Raw genomic sequence first — 21,234 nt, 5'->3', positions numbered from 1 at the left:
GTGTGAAGGGAAGTTAGTGCATAAATAAAACTAGATTTTAAACAACTTTCCAATTATCCGAACTTTTCATTATCCGAACCACGATCAGTCCCGAGCAGTTTGGATAATCGGCTTTCTACTGTATGTGAATTAACAATTTTAATACGAAAGAGATGGGCACAATCGTGCCCAGTCTTAAATTGTTTAAAACAATAACGTTCGAAAGATTTAATAATGGTCGAATTATATTCAATCAATAAATGCTTGCTTAGTTTTAAATTTTAAAAAATTTCAGTTGAAACATCCAATTTCCAAATTATGACTAATTAGAATTTTGTAGAAAATATCAAAATTCTATCGAAGTATTCTACTTACATTTATGGAAAGTTTTCAATACAAAGAAAACAAGGAAAAATGAATAAATTTAATGTGACAAAGCAGAAAACTATTTAAATACAAAATACATGTTTTAGCTATCAAATTCTATTGTTTAAAATGAAAAAAAAAAAAAAACTCAAAATAACAAAGAAATTCTTTTTGATTAATTTTATTTATGATTAGTTTTGAGTTCACAATGGTAAGATGATAATTGAACACAGAAAATATTACAATTAATATTACAAGAAGCACTGTTAATTAAGTACTTATAAAAACATGAAACTGCAATGTCTGATTCAATTTGTTCATGGTCATTCAAGATAAAGAAACAAACCTTGTCTTCTTTGCTAGGGGAAAACAACCATATCTTCATTAGGGTGTGTCGGTAGCGTGTAGGCTTTGATCCTCATATGTTGCATCCTTATAATATTACATCTTAGAGCGATGGTTTAATTCAGAGTTCCAAAGCATCTGAAAAATAATTTGATGCAATATTTAAGTTGCATCAAATTAATTTTTTGAGAGAATACTTTCTGTTTATTTTAAATTATATAAAATTTAATTTTACTTTTTTGGAATTCTTCTTTAAAAATTTAATTACATTATTTGTGTTTTAAGTTTAATATTACAAAATTTTTGCTTTTAATTTTAATATGAATATAATTCAAAATTTAATTAATGTTAAAGAAAACATTTAAAGAAAAATTCTAAAACAGAATTGCTTAAAAATATAAACATAAACAATTTTAAAGAAATTTGGAAGAAAAAGTGCTATAAAATTCTAAAAAATATTGTTATACTCTAATTAATTATATGATATAAGAAGAAATTAATGCATTATTTTAATTTAAAAAAAATTTTGTTGAAATATTTTCCTAAATATTTTATGGTTTGTTAAAACTTCAATTTGTAATGTGTTTTAATTATTGAAATTTTATTATGGATATAAAGTTTCCTTTGTATTTAGTACTAAAATGTATACTTTGCTACATTCTAGCAAAAAAGATGAATCCATTACTGTCCAGCCTGCAGATGTGGTGTTATTTGAAGGAATTTTAGTGTTTTACTTTCCAGAAATTAGAAATCTTTTTCATATGAAACTCTTTGTAGATACTGATCCAGACACAAGGCTATCTCGAAGAGGTGACATTATTTCCACATTTTAAAATGTTGCATGCAATAATGAGTTGAATGAGGATTTTGTAAACAAGTTACGAGATAATGATTTAATGAATGTTGGGTAGATGAAGTGAGCAAGGAGCTCTGGTTACTTAATTTACCAACCCCTCGAAATTGATGCACAATTATTTTCATTTATTGTTGATAAGCAGATTGTTACATGATAATTAAAAATATTTTTTTAACTGAAAGATTCCAAAATTTTTAATTGTATTAACACAAATTAAATTCCTAATTCTATTGGAATAAAATTTAAGCCTTATCACTTTGCTTGATTGCCATTGCAACTTCATTCAAAGAATCATTTATAAATTTCTGTTTAAGTTAATTTTTATTATTAATTTATTTTTTGTGAAATTTTAATTCCCAATATTGCTTTAAAATGTAACTAGTTATTTCGTATCCATTATTATAGTTGCATGTCTGCCCTAAGCACAGTTTCACATAAAATATAAGAAAATATGACTTATTTAATGGTGACTATGTATATCGCCCGGTGGCTGAGCGGTAGCGCTTCACGGTGTCGTACCACAGGTCCCTGGTTCGATCCTCGGGCCGGGCAAGGTTGACTCAGCCTTTCATCCCTTCAGTGGGTCGGTAAATGAGTACGAAGCATGCTTGGGAACTAAACACTGGGGGTTCCGCGTTCGCCTGACCGGAACATCTGCTCCAGCACCCCAGAACCCAAGGTCAAGAAAACTGAGATGGGCACAGTAGGCCTTGGCCCTCAAGGGCTGTCGCGCCGCTGAGTTTAGTTATGTATGTTTATCATAAGTATAGCATGCTATCATTATTATTATTATATCATTTAAATATTTTATAATATTATAAAGGGACAATGTTTTTAGTTTTATACTTTTAATTTTCGTAATAATCAAATTCAAAAATTCTGTTATACCAAAAAATAGTTAATAAGTATTAAAAAGTTAAGTTAATATAATTATTATATATTATGTAATTTATAAATATTTAAAAGTTAAGTAAAATTAATTAAAAGTTAAGAAAGATAATAAATATTAAAAAGTTTTAAAGGAATATTATTTATATAACTTATATATAGTGAACCAAACTTTATTTAATATTAGCTACACTTTGCTTATATACTTAATTAGAACTATTTTGTTCTTTGATTCTTAACCATATCGTGTGTTTTTTTTTTATCTCTAATAGAACGCACCAAATGATAAGATGACACACATCTATATGTACATAAATGTAGAATTTTAACAATAACGTAATTAGTAAATTTAGTTTTGGGAATAGCTTTTATCTAACTATGTATCAATTATCATGCTTTTATAAACAGTAATTTTTTTGTAATTAAATTTCTAATCAATGTTTTTTCTTTTAATTGAAAATAGAAATTATTGTTGCTTTAAAGCATTTGTGGTATGTGTTATTGTTGTTAGTCTATTCTATTTTACCCAATTTTAATTAATTCTTCAAATATTAGTGTTGTTGATAGCTGCTGCACTTTTACTGGTATTTATGATTAGCAATCTTTTTCCATTCATTAAAAATTGTTAACTTGTTGAATATTGAAGTCACTTAAGCTTCCAAACATTTGAGTTAAAATTATTTTACATTTCACTTGGTTACTTTACTGTTTAGTAGAAACATTTTCCAATTGCTTTTCAAATAGCTAACTTCCTTCTCAAAGGATTTATTAGAAGCTCTCAGAAATTTTAAGTCATACTAGGCCCGAGTTTTAAGTGCCAGCTGCTTAAAAATATTCAGGTTTTTAAGTTTTTTTTTGTGATAGTTAAAAAGTTGTATTATCGATGTTTGTAATAAAATATCGTTCGTAATAAAATATTGAGGTTTAACTGTACTTGTTGAATAAATTAACTATATAATTAGTAAAATCATTGGACACATCATACCTTTTTTTTATATGTTATACTGCAACTAGAAATTAAAGATGTAATTTTTTTAACTAAGTTTTGATATTATAATGTTTTTTAGTTTAAACAATGTTTACAACAATGTCAATTTACAACAATGTTTTTTAGTTTAAAGTTCAAATATGTTAAATTAACTTAAATTATGTTTAAAATGTGTATGTTAAGTTTATGTTTTGATACTATTTAAATAGTTCTTCGGGATACTCGAGAAAGAGGAAGGGATTTGGACCAAATATTGAAACAATATACAACCTATGTGAAACCTGCTTTTGAAGATTTCTGCTTGCCTGTAAGTTTGGATTTACTGATTTTAAAATATAATAATATAAAATATAATAAAGTATATATTTCGATTCTTTCTTCGATTTTGATTCAATATTCCTTCAAATATTTTATATGTTATTAATATTTTTTTAATGGGAGTTTTCTATCCTAGGTTGTTACTTAGTTACTACTAGGTTAATCCAATATCCTAGTTATATTGTTACTACTAGGTTAATCCAAAAGTAGTCTTAGTCGGAGAGAAATAAGAATATTTTTAATCCTTATTTTGTTTATTTTTTGATATTTGTACTTTTGTATTTAGTTTACTATATTTAATATTTTATTCCTGCTTTTGTTAATAAGTTAATTTATGTATTTATTGTTTTTTTTTTACTTTGTAAAGAAAATAAATATTGTAGAATTGACAATAATCACAACCTGAAACCAAAGGTTGTGACATATAGTTAAGTGTGAGAAGAAAAAAAAAACAGCAGTCAATATGTGTAAGCAATTTTGCATAAAACCATGCTACATATAAATAATTTGTACTGATATTATTTTAAAGACTGCAGTGAAATTTTCAGGAACTGCATTTTTATTAAGTTATTTGAATTTAATTATAGCGTTGCTACATTTTATTTTGTAGTAAGTAAATTTTAGTTCAGTATAAAATTCTAAAGATGAATATTCTGTATTCAATATAAAATTTTTTTTCCAAACTTGGAAAAGTTTAATTGAAAGTTCGCAGTTGTGGTATAAGTCTGTTTTTTTTTCTTAATTAAAAGCTTCAGATTTCCTTTTTGCTCATTAAATTGTTAATTTCCATAACTGAATGTCTTACATTCATTTAGTTGAATGGTTTAACCTGAATAACTTGTTTCATTTAAATTTTCAGTCACAATTACAAAGATTTTTCAAATAAAATAAATATCTTGATTTTTACTCATTACTAAATATCAAAATCACTACTTCAGTCAGTACATTGACAAAATTGACTCTACTTATAAATTTGATTAGTACAAACTGAATTGCTTACACATGTTTAGTGGAATGAATGTGAACTGAATATCTTACATTCATTTAAATTGAAATGACAAAATTTTTTGAATAAGGTTAATATTATGATTTTGACTATGTCTTAAAAATTGATATCATTACTGAAATTTAAAATAAGGGTTATTAAAATAATGCAGTTAATTCAATTATATTGAATAATTAAAATTATAATGCTCCTTATGACACTTGGATACTTTTAATATATCAGTTTGTATTCATTCAGTTGATTGAATATAAACTGAATGGTGTGAATTCCTTTCCTGAGAATAGCTGGATTTGTATTTATTTAATTTGTTGATTTATTGAATAGAATTGATCAGTTCTTCAGATTATTAAATCATTATTAATTTTGTGCATTTAATTATTGACAGTTTCTAAAATTTATCAAAGTTGACACTATAATTTCTATACAATATTTAAAAATCAGACATCATTATTAAGAAAAAAAACTGTGAAACTTTTCAAAATGATCACCTGTCAAAAAAGGACTCTTTCAACCAATAAAATTTCTTTAGATAATTTAATATTTTAAGGAAATGTTTAATTTGTGTTTAAAATGATTTTTAATGGTTCAGTAAAACGTGTCAAGTTGACCACACCCTTGTCAGTTGATCTCAATAATCAAGAAGAGAATTTATTCTATATAGTAAACTTGAACAAAACCTATGTAATTTGACCACCTGCCTGTCTTGTATGTTGACCGCTGAAATAAATCAAATTTGTCTGGGAGTGTTCTTGAATGCTACTCTGAACCTTTTATAACTTGACAATCAAGAGAAAAACTTTGTAGGAAATTTTCTATGATATTATGTTATGTATTAGTATTTTACTGACTTCGTGAAGTACACTCTATTAAAAAAAATCGACGCACCAAAAAGCAATCATCCGATTGCTTTGAAATTTCGTATGCATGAATGTTTTGAACAGATATGGCTGGAATGATGCCCACTGGGGATGTATAGTCTTTAGCGACGAATTCCGCTTCCAACTGTGTCCTAATATTCTGGAATCCTAGACGTTCTATCGTCTTAGAGACAATTCGAGAATTTTGGAGATGCGGTGAAAAATTATATAATAGGGGGAACGGAGTACAGTGGAGTTAGTTAGTCAGACTAAGAGTTACCTCTGCCGCTTGTCTTTCGGAGCTTGTCGCTAAATCTGTTTTGNAATTTACTGATTTTTGTGTTATACAAAAAGTATTTTCTTAAAATTATAAATAAAATTAATATGAGTCAAATATGATGATGTTTTTATTCGATGAAACGAAAGAAATGCTCGAAATATACATCGTATTTGTGAACATTTATCTCTAGGGGTCGCCAAAAATTTTCTCTCTACAAAAGGGGTCGCGGTCGAAAAAAGTTTGCGCACCACTGATTTAGTTGATTGAATATAAACTGAATGGTTTGAATTCCTTTCCTGAGAATAGCTGGATTTGTATTTATTTAATTTGTTGATTTATGTAATCAGTTCTTCAGATTATTAAATTATTATTAATTTTGTGCATTTAATTATTGACAGTTTCTAAAATTTAGCAAAGTTGACATTATAATTTCTATACAATATTTAAAAAGCAGAAATCATTATTGAAAAAAAGAACTGAAACTTTTCAAAATGATCACCTGTCAAAATGGGACTCTTTCAACCAATGAAATTTCTTTAGATAAATTAATATTTTAAGGAAATGTTAAGATTGTGTTTAATATGATTTTTAATGGTACAGTGAAACTTGTCAAGTTGACCACACCCTTGTCAGTTGATCTCAATAATCAAGAAGATAATTTATTCTATATAGTAAACTTGAGCAAAACCTTTGTAATCTGACCACCTGTCTATCTTGTATGTTGACCACTGAAATAAATCAAATTTGTCTGGGAGTGTTCTTGAGTGCTACTCTGAACCTTTTATAACTTGACCATCAAGAAAAAAACTTTCTAGGACATTTTGTATGATATTTTATTTTGTATTAGTATTTTACTGAATTCGTGAAATAGTAATAAGAACTAATTAAAACTTCTTTTTAAGTTGACCAATATGACATTGACCATTATTAACTTAAATAATAATGTATACATAATCTTATGTAAGAATAACATGGTGTAAAAAGCAGCAATGGCTCCCCCTTTCCCTCTATAAGTTGCTCTGCAAGTGGTCAACTTATACAGATTTCAATGCATACATGGTAGCACTAATTAAGTATTGAAGAAATCTAGATTTTCACGGTTTAAATTTTATAATATTTTTAGCAATGCATAGAGTATTTATGTACTAATATAAATATCCTTTGTTTTTAGACTAAAAAATATGCTGATGTTATCATTCCTAGGGGAGCTGATAATGAAGGTAAAAGAAACTTTATTTTTAACATTATCTGTTTTTAAATATGGAATGTTTATTTTCCTTTTTAAAATACCATCATGTTATAAAATCAATATCTTTATTGCATTGATCATTAGTTGTGTATAACATGTTCATTCTAATAGATCATTATCTGTTGTTTATTGTATATGCTAATTTCTTACATACAAATGTAAGAAAGAAGATTGGAAAAATACTTGCTATTACACCATTATTAAGTACTCAAAAATCATACTCACATTTAGAAGTTTAGTTTCCTTTTTTTGTCGTTGTTCGATTGAAGCGTTTTTAGTTATTTTAATATTGCGGCTGCATATTTATGGTTTTTATTAGCAGTTCTGTTTTTCAACTTGAATTAAAGGCAATTTTAAAATTTTGCAAAAAGGAAGTATACAAACGATTTTTATTTTATTTATAAAACTGTAATTAGCCTTAACATAAACATACATCACAGATTCTTTATAATTTTCTTTTTGATTAATGAAGCTATAAACTGTTTCGAAAAACTTGCTACAAAATTTGGTTTAGCTGATTATTTTATGTTCTGTATGTATTTTGAAATTATCTTAAACTTTAAGCTAAAAAAATTAATGTTTCATTAATTCATAGTCGAATTAATATTAAAAATATTCCTTTAAAAATGGCAGTTTGTCTTTTAAAGAAAAATACATAGCTTTAGACCTATCCATCAATAACTTAAGACCTATTAACAATGCTCAAAAGCAAGTAAATAAAATACTATTTTTTTACTAAGATAGGTCCTACAAATGTTCATTTTATTTCAAAATTAAAATTTATTTTGATTTAAATTGGCAAAGAAATTATGATAAACTTTTAAAAATTTCTTATTCAAATTACAAATTCTAAAAAAGAACTGGTTTAAAATTTTGTTAATTAATAAAGTTAAGGTTTTTGCATAAGGTTTTTGCAAGGAATATACATTTAAGCTTTAATCTGATTGTGCTAATTTTTCTTAACTTCCTTATTGGTCCAATTATGTAAAATAATTTGGCCTATTGGAAGATAACTTGTAAAAACAGCCACTAAAACTGTAAATATCATTAAACAATAATGTTGCTTTGCTAAGTCTCAATTATTAAACAATTCAATTCAAAGAATGATTTAATAATAATTTAAAAATTCGATAATAATAGTTTTGTTTAGTGTGCTGATGCTAAACATTTGAAAGAAAAATCAAATATATTTTATTATCAAACTCTATAATTGTTTTAAATCCATGACTCTTCATATTGTAGTGAGACTAATGAAATTCCCTTTACCAAAACAATCTTATAAACTTATCATTGCTTAAATTTTATAAATACTTTACAGTCTTGCTTGCAGTTGCATGAACCACATTTTTTTTTACCTATACTATTATCCACAGTTCTTTGAAAGTTTAATTCAAAATTAATTATTGTTAGCAGTAACCAAGCATAAGTTACCCCTTCTCCCCTCCCCTGTTTTCTAGTTGCTATAGATCTGATTGTCAAGCACATTCAAGAATTTCTTCGACAGTCGTCCAATAAAGACAGGGATGTAGTTCAGCCATCAGCAAAATTACTTATCTAACTGTCGTCCTTAACAAAAAACTGATTGTTTGTTATTTTTATTGACAAAAATCAGTAAATTTGCCTATGTGATGTGTGTAAAATGTGGTTGTGGTCTGAAGTGTGTGAATTTTATATGTGTATTCCACAGATCTAAATTGAAAAAAATGTACATAATAATTAGTATTATTATATATGCCTATTTGTTTATTTTCTTTTAGAAAAATTAGTAACAAAATCGACAGAAATTATAAAAAGATTGTTTTAAAAATTGTAGTATGACTTATTTTATGTTGTAAAGTGTGCAATCTATTGACTGAAATCAATTTTAAAATCTAATTATTAAATAAAATGAATTAATCTTTATATTTATTGACAGATTTTCTAGTTTTAAATCCACATTATATTTTCTCTCTCGAAAACGCTTGTTTCATGTGCATTATAAGATGTTTAATTTTTCAGGAAACTACTTGTGTTTATAAGTGTGTTATTAGTTTTCTTTTTGTGCAGTGATCTATGTTTTGCTTGCAATACTTATCATCGACATTCCTTGGTTTTTTTTCTTTATTAGTCAAAAGTTAATTTTATGTCTAGTGCTTAAAATAAGTATAATGAAAAATTGTTGTAGTCTTTTGTCTTGTAAATAGTTTTTATAGTTAATTTTAATATTATTTAACATAATTGATTTGCTATATATATATATTCTTTTTATAAAATAATGCAGTTTTTTTATTTTAATATTTTCTTGTGAAATATTTTTGTTTATAATAAATGCAAAGAGAAATTATTTTGAATTTTTTTATATATATATATAGCTTTTATAAAATCAGTATAGTTTCTGTGAAAATTAATATTTATCTTTTATTGAATTTTCTTATTTGACTTAAGATAGTTTTTATTATATTATGATACAAATATAAGCAACAAAGAAAGGAGAAAATTGATTTAGTTTAATAAAACATAACATACTTTATTTATATCTGTTCCTTAGGTGTTTACTTATATATATCTATATTTATAACTTCATTAAATTTGTTTTACTTAATTGAAAATTTTAGACTAGTCTAAATATATAAAAATAATATTGTAACTAATCACTAACACTTAATATTGTGATAATAAACTAACATTGTGATACTAATCTAATCACTAATGTACTAATCACTAAAACTTAAATTTATTATGTTTAAATTTTTTAATTTTTCCTTTCCAAAAGTTATTGTAAGAAGACACACAGTTTATAAAAATACACTATTTGGTTTACAATTAGCATTTTTTTGACACATTTTTTTTTACAGATCACAAGCTGAGTTAAATAACATGATTAGTAAGTGAAATCTGTGAAAAATAATTTCTTTTTTAAGACAAAATATTTTCAAAACTGATGCCAATAATTTTGACACAAGTGTTTTTAGGATATAATTTTTTTCTGCTAAAATATGTTCATAACTTTCTAAATAAATTATGCAAAAGTTTACTTCTAAACACTTCTAACACAAAGTGGGAAGATGAATCATGGAGATATCTTAGGATATACACATCAGATATATATATTTAAAAAAAAAAACTCTTGTGTTAAATGTTTTAAATGAAACTATCATATAATTTCAAACTTTTCTCTTAACTCCAGGCTTTGAGATGTGTTAAGGACTGCCCAGTTTTATATCATTAGTTGGAGTTTTTAAAATAATGATAGTAATTGATCTTCCATTTGATGTTTATGTCTGGTTCAAATTTTCATGTTTCATTCTTTCTTTTGTGATTGCTATGAGATTTTTAATTCAGATTAAGTAGATCTCCACTTTTCACCTAGGATGAGGTTTGGAAAGGTTGACTTTAGAATCTTTTATGTAGCTTTTTGTTCAATAATAACCACATGAGTTTTTTCTGTCTAATGTGTATTCCTAAGATATTTAACTGTTCTGGGACTTTTTGTATACCATGTATAAAAGTATTCACTCTACAAATATTTTTCACGCTAGTTTGTGTTGGGTATTAATGCCTTTTTTGCTGGTAGTTCTTTAAGTATATTATAAAATATTGGAATGTGCTAAATTTTAAATACTTTCATATTGCTATTAAATGCATTTTTTTCATTCGACACTTCATGAGCTAATTGCAGATTAACTTTCTAAATTAATTGTTTAAGATATTTTTATTTGCAGTATCTTACCCAATTTTCCATAATATGNTTTGCAGATCACAAGTTGAGTTAATTAACATGATTAGTAAGTGAAATCAGCAAAAAAAAATTTCTTTTTTAAAATCAAAAAACTGATGCCAATAATTTTGACACAAGGGTTTTTAGGATCTAAATTTTTTCTGCTAAAATATGTTCATAACTTTCTAAATAACACTTCCAGCACAAAGTGGGAAGATGAATCAAGGAGATATCTTAGTATATACACATCAGATATATATATATATATTTAAAAAAAAAAAGATACACTTGTGTTAAATGTTTTAAATGAAACTATCATATAATTTTCAAACTTTTCTCTTAGCCCCAGGCTTTGGGGACTGTTAAGGACTGCTCAGTTTTATATCTCTAGTTGGAGTTTTTAAAATAATGAAAGTAATTGATCTTCCATTTCATGTTTATTTCTGATTCAAATTTTCATGTTTCATTCTTTCTTTTGTGATTTCAATGCCATCTATGAGCATAAAAATTAAAAAATATTGTTCAGATTTGTGTAATTTTTGCTGATGAATCTGAAATGAGATTTTTAATTCAGATAAAGTAGATCTCCACTTTTCACCTAGGATGAGGGTTGGAAAGGTTGACTTTAGAATCTTTTATGTAACTTTTTGTTCAATAATAATCACGTGAGTTTTTTTATGTCTAATGTGTATTCTTAAGATATTTAACTGTTCTGGGACTTTTTACATACCATATGTAAAAGTATTCACTCTACAAATATTTTTCACGCTAGTTTGTGTTGGGTATTAATACCTTTTTTGCTGGTAGTGCTTTAAGTATATTATAAAATATTGCTAATGTGCTAAATTTTAAACACTTTCGTATTGCTATTGACTGCATTTTTTTCATTCGACACTTCATGAACTAATTGCAGATTAACTTTCTAAATTAATTGTTTAAAATATTTTTATTTGCAGTATCTTACCCAGTTTTCCATAATATAGTTGAAACTTACTTTAAAACATTTAGTTTCTTGGATGAATTCATAAGATCTTTTTCAAATTAGATGATTTTCAAATTAGAGGATTTTATAGTTTAAACTTTCCAACATTAAGCTTTTTCTTACTAAAGTTAAGTAAATATTTACTGAAGTAAATCTTCTAAAATGTTTTGAAATATATTTCTTTTGTTATAAATTTAATTTATACATAGAAAATTCAATTTTGTTTTGTTCTTTTGCATTTTGTTTTATCTTTAATAAAGTGTGAATAATTTATCTGGATTTTAAAAGTATAATACTATTTATGCATTATAAATGTATTGTAATGTATTGATAATGGTGTAAAAATTCATTAAAAAATGTGAATTATGAAAATAATATAAATTTAACTTGTTAACGGGTGATATTTTTTAGTTCATTCTATTATGTGCTAAGCTGAGCACTTAGAAAACTCAAGGGATATTTTTATTTTTTTCCCTAAATTGAAAATATAAATGAAGCCGTAATACATAACCATTAATTTTTTTCCATATATATTTCTTAAAGTTGTTAATTTTCTTATCTAACATTTCTTAGTTAAAATTTATTTTGAGCTATTTCATTTTAATGTTTACAGACTTTGAGAAACAAATTGTAGGTAAATAATGATTGATTGGGAAAGGAAAAAACAATTTTTTTGAATATGTACTTTAAAAAAAAGAAAAAGAAATAAACAATGGTTACAAATTCCATTATAAACAAAGCAATCTGTGCTAATAAATTTACGAAAAAATAAAAAATATATATTTGCTTATAAATTGGTGATTATGTTAACATGTATATGGGCCTAAAAATATTATGTTATTTAAAGGGAACCCACTTTATAAAATTATTACAGGCTTTTTCCCCTCTTATTTAAAGGGAAAAAGGTTAGATTTAGGAAAGTTACATTATAAACAAAAAATTTAATACTTGAATCGAAATAATTAAGAAAAGTTACATTATAAACAAAAAATTTAATACTTGAATCGAAATAAATTTTTAATTGATATGTTTGTTCTAAATCAAGATTATAAAGAAACTGCAACAATACTTTCTTCTTAGAAGATTCCATTTTACAATATTTTGCTCTTTGGCAATTCTGTTCCATAGTATTTTGGCTATGGAAGATTTTGTTTCACAATATTTTGACTTTAGAGCAAGGATCTTCAATATTTTTTGAAGCTTCTGTTCTTCAATATTTGGTTCTTTTTCTACAATATTCTGTTTTTAAGAGATTCAATTCCACAATATATTAATAAAATATTTTTCATTTTTTTTCAATTTATATTTTTGTTGTGACATTTTTTTTTCACACTGAAATGCTGTTGCTAAAAAAGCACTAATCATCAACTAGCAATAGATTCATTAAAAAAACAGCATTAATACTTTTTTTTCAAGAATTTATAAATTGTTAATTTAATTTTCACAATATGGGTACCACCAAACATACATGGCATACATATATGCATGCACACTATGATCTTAATGTAACAGTGTTTATCACTCCAAGCATATTACTATAGGTCAAATGCAACACTAACCAATAGGAATAAACCATGTATGAAGCATGATAAAAAAAATCATAGGAAATATGATTTTAATAATGTAAATTTAGAAGAAAACAATGGAAAGTGCCGTAAATTTTATTTAAAATTATATTAACAGCAAAGCAAACATAATTTTAATAATTTAGAAATGGTGTATTTTCAAAAAATATGTTATGCAAAAAATATATGTTTTAAATATATAATTTTTTTTATAAAATGCACCTCTGAGAATTTATTTTTCGATAAATAAATTTTCTGTAACCTCAAATTGACCTAGTGATCTTTTTTCCCTTTTTTTTTTTGCTTGTTCCTTTTTTTTTCTGTTTTTACATCTGACCTGTTAGGTTAAGTTTTAAATAACTTATCATCCTGCCTATCTGATATTTCCTATCATCCTGCATCCTTTATCAGGTTTGAAGATAACTTCTTATGTAATATCGACCTAAATTTTCAGCTTAAATAAGATCAAAGCATTTTTTAATTTATATTTTGATCTTATTTATTATTCAAAAATTAATAACAACATTTTTAATATTTTTTTTTCTTCAAAAACTTACTTGTAAAGCTTATTTGTAATACAATTTAAATAATGTTTTTTAATCAGTGGATTCATTATTAAATCATTATTGTTGAACATTTTATTTATTTGAAGAAGATGCAATTTTGTAGTTTTATGCATTTTGACCCCTTACCCAATAAATTGTTTAAATCCAATATGTTTATCCAAGACAGAAGAACCTAAAAGTTTGAGGTGCCGATTATAATATAAATTTAACCATAATTACATATTGTGGTGCATTTCTACAAATACTTAAATTTTTATTTTTTCGAAGAGAGGGAAAAAAAGTTTCCTCCTCACATTTAAGATGTAAATAACATTATTACTAAAATTTAAATTACATGTTTAAGTGTATTTCTTCAAAAACTTTAATGTTTACTGACATGCATTTTTCACATTTTAAGGTGTTTATTATTTCAATTTACACTACATGTTCTTGTTTTAGTGCATTTCTTTAAAAATTTTAATGTTTTTCTGTGAGTGAAGCACATTTCTCACAAAAGTTGTAAATTCTATAAATTGACTTAAATTATATGTTTTGGTGCATATCTTAAAAAAGAAAAAAATTGTTTTTCTGAGAGAAAAATATTATTACTTTGTTAGGCATAAACTATGCTATTAATTCGACTTGATTTGCATGTTGTGGGGCATTTTATTTTATCTCAATAATTTATAGCTCCTGTTGATTTTAGTTATATTGACTGCGTTTTAAGTTAGCACAGCAAAGCTGTTTCTTGCTATTAAGTTACTGAAATGTACTTTCTATACATGATCAGGAATGATATTTGGAGCAAGTTGAATAAGATTTCTAGCTATAATGCTATGAACAAATTATATTAATTTGATTTTCCTACTGTATTTATATTAAATTGTGTTTCCTTTTTTTTATTATTATTTTTTATACTATTATGAATTTCATATTAGATTTCCTTAATCCTGTATATAGAAAAATGCTTTGACATGTTTAATATTTTAATGGAAAGTATTACCAACACCATACATTCCTGTATGCACAATAATGCTATTAATTTATCAGTAATTTGTACTAAATTCAGTACTTTTACTGATTCCATTTGTACTTTTAAATTTTTACACTTGTGATTTCATACTGTTTGTCTACCAAACAATTTTGTACCTAAATTTTGTGAATTGATGAATGTGATCTTGATGAGAATACATTGATGTAGAATATTTTTGTTATTCATGAATAAATTATTTCAAAACCTTAAATAGCTATTCTTTTAATCCTTATTAAAAAATTTGGTTTGAGAACACTGAGTGAAGAGAAAAAATTGGAATTCATAGTGAGAATATTATACTGATGCAGAATATTTTTGCTGTTAATATATTATTTTAAAATGTTCTATAACCATTTTCTTTTAACTCTCGATATAAATAAAGCTTTGCTTGACATTATTTTTGTATGAAATATTAAAATCATGTTGGCAATATTACAAGGTTGTGAACTATAATATTTTAATGATTATTATTTCAAAACTTTAAATAGTGTTATTCTTTTTATTCACATTAAAAATTTAATTTTTAAGTTTTATTTTCAAATTTAAAAAAAGGGAGTTTATGGTGAAAAAATAGTATATGTGTAAAATATTTCTGCTCTCCTTGAATTATATTATTTCAATATTTTTGATAACTATTCTCTTTCAATTCTTAAAATAAATAAATAATAAATCTTCATTGGCATTATTTTATTATAACATCTATTAAACTATGCTTGATCATTCATGAAAAAGATTAATTTAAAACCTTAAACGAGAAAACAATATTGCACAAAAAATAATTTTGTTCACAGTAAAGTAAAGCGATTCTCATTTAAAATTTGGATCCATGGAGATTGCTGATGTCTAAAACAATGTAGAATACAAGTCATATTACTTTAGAGTTTTTGTTATAATAAAATTACATTGAAATCCTAATATTTCTCAATAAAAGAATTAAATTAAAATTAAATTTGAACGTCTTATAAAATTTTATGTTTTCTAAGCTATATATGCATATAAGATATAATTTGCAAAACATTTCATCCCTAAATAAATTTTTGAAAATTTATGAATTGCGGGGTATTTTTTAATGACCAAATAATTAATGACTCAATGCTCTTAAAAAATGAAGTAAAGAGGGTATACATATTAGGATCTGAAGCTAATATTTAAGAAAAGAAAAATTACTTTCAAAATATAAGGACTCACTACTGAGGAAAGTTAGACTGTAAACATCAAAACCTGTTTGATTGCCATTGGAAACAAGATTTGAGAGCAAACATTAGAAGTACCATCAATTTAATCAGGCAATCAGCCTTTGATGTTTTTAATCCATTTTATTTCACCAATGATTGATAGCGTTTTTTGATTCTTCCATGCTTAAATTTTAATTTGTGATCTTTCTTATGTGCATTTTTTTTAAATTAATTTTTAACAATTTTATATATATTAAGAGTGGTGATTGCAAAACACTTTATACATAGGTGAATAGATAAATTTTTCTTAATTAATCTTACTAATAGATTTTCATTAATAAGTAATAGATAAATTTAACAAATATAAAGTTAAATAATGTATTTAACTATGTTTTAAAAACATTTTTTTACTTAGTAGTCTTAAGAGTATACTTTATTATATTAGTGCAGTCAAAGGGATAGTTTAGAGGTTAAAGTTCTCCCAGAAAGAAGAGTTATTTTACAAATTTAATAATTAATTTCAAGGTGTTTTCTCAATTGAATAAATTTTAAATTGTTGATTAACAATATATAAAAGTTAATTTAATTTTAGTTTAATAATAGCTTAATACTTAGAAATTTGTGAAAAAAAGAAACTAAATTTTTTTTCAGACACACGTTTTAACTGTGCCACATTTTAGCAGACATTTGAACTTCGATTTGTTGTTGCTTAGAGTTGAATAAATAACACATGTTTCAACAAATTAAAATTACTATTAAGAACTAGGACTCGGTAAATTGTAGCTTTTGCACAAAATCAAAAATTTCATTTTAATAATATAACTTTTTAAAATTTTTTGGTTGCTGCAATTTCAAAGCAAGTGTAATTATTCATTCAAATTAGACTTTTAAATGTTATTTAAATTTTTTTAGTTTTTTCTGCAATTTCAAAAGGGTTCAGAGTAAAAATCCATACAATTTTGAATTTTAACTGCTACATAAAAAATATATTTGTACTTACTGCATATTATAATTTTTAGTGTGCTGTAATTTAACTCCATTCAGAATAATTATCAATTTAATTTTCAGTTTTAACTTCCTGTTAATATGTTATAAGTGTTTTGAAATTAATTTGATTTTTACTTATGGGGAAGTTAATAATAACCAATTTTTACTGAAATATTCTTGTTTAATTAATTTAGTATCTTATACCTTTAAATTTGTAAAGGTAACTGTGGCATATATTTATATCGACTGTAAAAGTTGTACTTTCGTAAAATACTATTAATACTTTTTTAAAATTAGTAAAGTAAAAAAAATTTTTTTTTTATAAATTTTGCCTTAAAAGCATACTGATTTATAGTATGTGCTAAATTTTCATTTGAATATATATTTAACTGTTCATGTTTAATGTTTTAAACTAATTTTATTTTCTAGTTGCCATCAATATAATTGTTCAAACTATTCAAGATCGGCTTTCATCTGTTTCTCGGCGTAATTCAAGTGATCAAAATAGCGGAAGAATGTCAACATATCCATTATTTCCACCTCATTAGAAGAAGACTGAAAAAAGAATTTCGTCTTTATTCTCTGTTTTAAATTTCTAGATATCTAGAAAAAAACAAATTATATTAAGAAATTTATAAAAAACATTGTCTTTTAATGTTTAATAGTATATTTTGTTTTATTAGTTTTTATTTTAATATTAACAATTATATTTCTGTGATAACAATTTTAAAGGCACTTTATGCATAGTATATTTTACAGATGTATAATATTGTCAGAAATTAAAGTAATATTGGGTTAAATCTTAATTATATGTAATAAACTTATCGTTTTGCCAAAAGAAATTAAAATGGATAATTTGAAAGAAAAAAAAAAGAAATAATTTGTAGAATTTTGTGTATTAAATTTCTTTTTTTCTTCAAATTTTTTTATAAATTAGTTTTTTTTTGTAGGGGATAAAAGATGTCATTGGACAATTTAAAAAAAAAATTAAGTTTTTAAATATTTTGCTTATTTTTCTGTTTCATAATTCAATTGCTATTTTAAAATTTTATCATTAGTTTTTTTCTGTACTTGAAGCAAATTTATGAGTTTTTAATTTAGTAACTTTGGTGTAATACCACCCAGCTATTGTCAGTTATAAGTTAGATCTTCAAGTTTTTTTAAATTTTTTTACACTATGTACTGTTTGATGTGTTCAATATTACATAGTGTTAAATAATTAAAAACATCTGATGCAAAACTTAGTTTTGGTTTTTGAAGTTATGGAAATGCATTAAAAAATTTGTAATTTTAATTTAAAATACTGAATTTATATATCTAGTACAGTGGAGTCTTGATTCTGATTATTCAAAGCCATTTTGTATACACCCGACTGAACCTATCGTGCATGATTGAAAAATTTGTTCATTGTTTTATTAACTTTCTTCATGGATTAAATATGAAAATTGAACTTATTTTTTGATGATAGTGCCATTTATTGCAATATTATTATGATTATTTAAAATTCTCCTTCTCAGTTATTGTTTTTAAAACTAACATTACACTGCTACACTTTCATGGTGTTTTAAATTAAGCGTTCCCAGTTAGTAAAGTTTTTATTTGTTACCGACAAAAAATACTTCATTAACCTCCCTTTAATTCTACAAAAACCATTTATGAAGCTTTGGAGTTTTATACTAATTTTTACAGTTTTGTTCCTACAAATGGTATCAATGGCATTATTTATTTTCATGAAATAAATTGCTATTACATTACTATTTGAGCTGCAATACTTTGGAAATGAATTTGGAAAAAAAGAAGCTGTTACCTTCAAGCAATTGTGCGGAATAACAATAATATGAAAACAAGTTTGGAAAAAAAATCAGGGCTGATATTCAGATGAAATAAGTTTATATTATCAAGGCTCTACTGTACCTACTTATCCAAATTAGTTTCTGTAGTAACATTTTTTATCTTTTAATTCACCTGAGACGAATCAAACAGAATTAGTTTTATAATTTTTATGTACAGTAAAAAAATTATAAGAATTTCACTATGTTGAGATGTGAATACGTTCTTTTCACTGTTGGTTCAGTAAAATCATGCCTAACTATGTCTCATTTAAAAACTATTAAACACTTTTAGAAATATTTATTTTTTAAAACCGTTATATTGAAAAGCCATATCAAGACGGGAGTAATTTTAGTTGAAATTGTTTTTAAATTTCTTGACTAATATGAACTTTAAAACTGTTTTGAAATTGTCATTAAACCATTTTTAAATGCCATTAATGTAAGCAAATATTCAATTTCTGCAAAATAGAGAGTAAAAAAGCTGAATATAATTTTTTTTCTTTTCAAAATTCATTTTTAGCCTCTAGTAAACTTTAAAACTAGTGGTACAAAAAGGTTACTGAGACTTAGATCTCCCATTGAACAAGTTTTATATGGATGCTTAAATTCTGGTTTTTAAAGCTTCAGTTATGGCTTGACAAATTTTTCTTTGTTAGTTTATTAAATATTGTGCTTTTAACCAATAGAAGAAACTCAGATTCAAAAAGTTCTTAATAAAGGTAAATTTGTTTCGCTGAAGAAATGAGAACTGAGGATAAACTTTTTTATCTGAATTCTGCTTCAAATTCGAATTTTATGATGCAGAATAATTAAACATGTAAGTCTCAGTACCACTCTTAGCAAATCACCAATTCAGATACAATAGTAGAATAGAGAACTATCGTCTCAAATAAACATAGTGAATTTCTCATGAATTTTAAACATCACTATAGATTTAGTTTACTTATTTTCCGCTATCGTTAAAAAATTTAGTAAGTTTTCCTCCTTATTTCAGGTCTCCCATTTCGAAATTCTGTTTGGATGATGTTACTGTGCATTTTCTTAAGGCATAAATATTTGAAAATAATCGGGGAATAAAGTTTAATGGTACGTACCTACTTTAAAACATTCAATACTGATAATATGCTACATCTGTTATAAATGTGCCTTTAATTGTTTGGATTGTTACATACAAAAATTCACTAACTTTGTTAAAAAAATTTGGATACCATATATATTGTTATTTATTGTATGTGTCTGTATCAAAAACTTTCAAGTAACAAAATAATTTTTTATTTTATTTGTTAATTTTTTTTTGCTCGGCAAGCATAAGTTATTGCATATGTCTTTGCCCAATTTAAATAAATTTATTTATCATAATACAGCTTGCTGTAATACTTTGAAATATATTTCCTTAAATTAAAATGTCAGATGATTTTTCGATTAAAGGGCCATGTGCTAGATTCAAAAATAAATACTTTAATTAATAGTTGTGTTTATAGCTTTTTTTTTGTTAAGAAAATCTCTAAATATTGATTAAATGGTTTTTTAAAAAAAAGAAGAAATAATTGAATTTTAATTCAATTATTTTTTTTTCATGTTGGAAAGAAATAATAAAATTTCGGTTTAATGACTTTTATTATAGTTTGAGATTTTCTCACTGCTTTTTAGTTTAAAATGTTTACTTATCTGATACTTATTTCCATAAAGAATGTTAAATAAATCATGTTCTTTAAAACATTAAATCACTTTTTTAGGAGAAAAATACTGTGGAGTAGACTGTATTTTATTAAAGAAATTATAACAGTATTTTAAAAATTTAGGAATGAAACATTTTGACACATTTTTAAAAATTTATTGTTGATAACAGAAATAACTGCATTAAATTATTCAAATTGTGCATACTTATCAAAAACATTGCTTGTTAAGATGAATGATATTAAATTGATTTAATTTTTCTTAGCTAACTTTTTATTGGAAAATAATTAATGTAATTGAGATTAAAATGTTTACTTTTATAGAATTCTTATATTTTATTGAATTTAAAATGTTCATTTCTCTTGTATGATAGTTTTACTTTTTAAAATTTGTTATAAAAGTGACGTTTTTTTTTTAAAGTACAAAATTATCTTTTTATAATGAAATTGTATTACGCTAATTTAATGCAAGCATTATGGGATTTTATGTATTTCTCATCAATTTTTATTTATTGTTCATCATAAATTTAGCTTAGTATAATAAAAGTTGTTCATAAAATCAAAGTTAGACAAAGTTTTTATCTAAAGTTTCGATGTTAAGCTTAAAATT

General features: G+C 24.6%; 1 protein-coding gene across 2 annotated transcripts in view; it reads left to right on the top strand.

Annotated features, from left to right (window-relative positions):
- Window positions 1-17,993, top strand: part of LOC107452099 (Uridine-cytidine kinase) — a 29,741-nt gene extending 11,748 nt beyond the window's left edge. Inside the window, exons 4-7 of one of the 2 annotated variants that reach the window (XM_016068408.4) lie at window positions 1,355-1,500; window positions 3,632-3,729; window positions 7,055-7,103; window positions 17,546-17,993. In XM_016068408.4, coding sequence (XP_015923894.1) covers window positions 1,355-1,500; window positions 3,632-3,729; window positions 7,055-7,103; window positions 17,546-17,664 — 412 coding nt within the window. In that variant the 3' untranslated portion in view covers window positions 17,665-17,993. Of the gene's footprint in view, window positions 1-1,354; window positions 1,501-3,631; window positions 3,730-7,054; window positions 7,104-8,589; window positions 10,236-17,545 lie in introns of those variants that run through there. The other variant, XM_043052467.2, reaches the window with a different exon arrangement.
- The last annotated feature ends 3,241 nt before the right edge of the window (window positions 17,994-21,234 follow it).

This window comes from Parasteatoda tepidariorum, chromosome 8 (genome assembly GCF_043381705.1).
Source record: "Parasteatoda tepidariorum isolate YZ-2023 chromosome 8, CAS_Ptep_4.0, whole genome shotgun sequence".
NCBI classification, from domain to species: domain Eukaryota; kingdom Metazoa; phylum Arthropoda; class Arachnida; order Araneae; family Theridiidae; genus Parasteatoda; species Parasteatoda tepidariorum.
The sequence above is the reverse complement of the archived record's forward strand: the minus strand, read 5'-3'. Positions and strand labels throughout refer to the sequence as shown.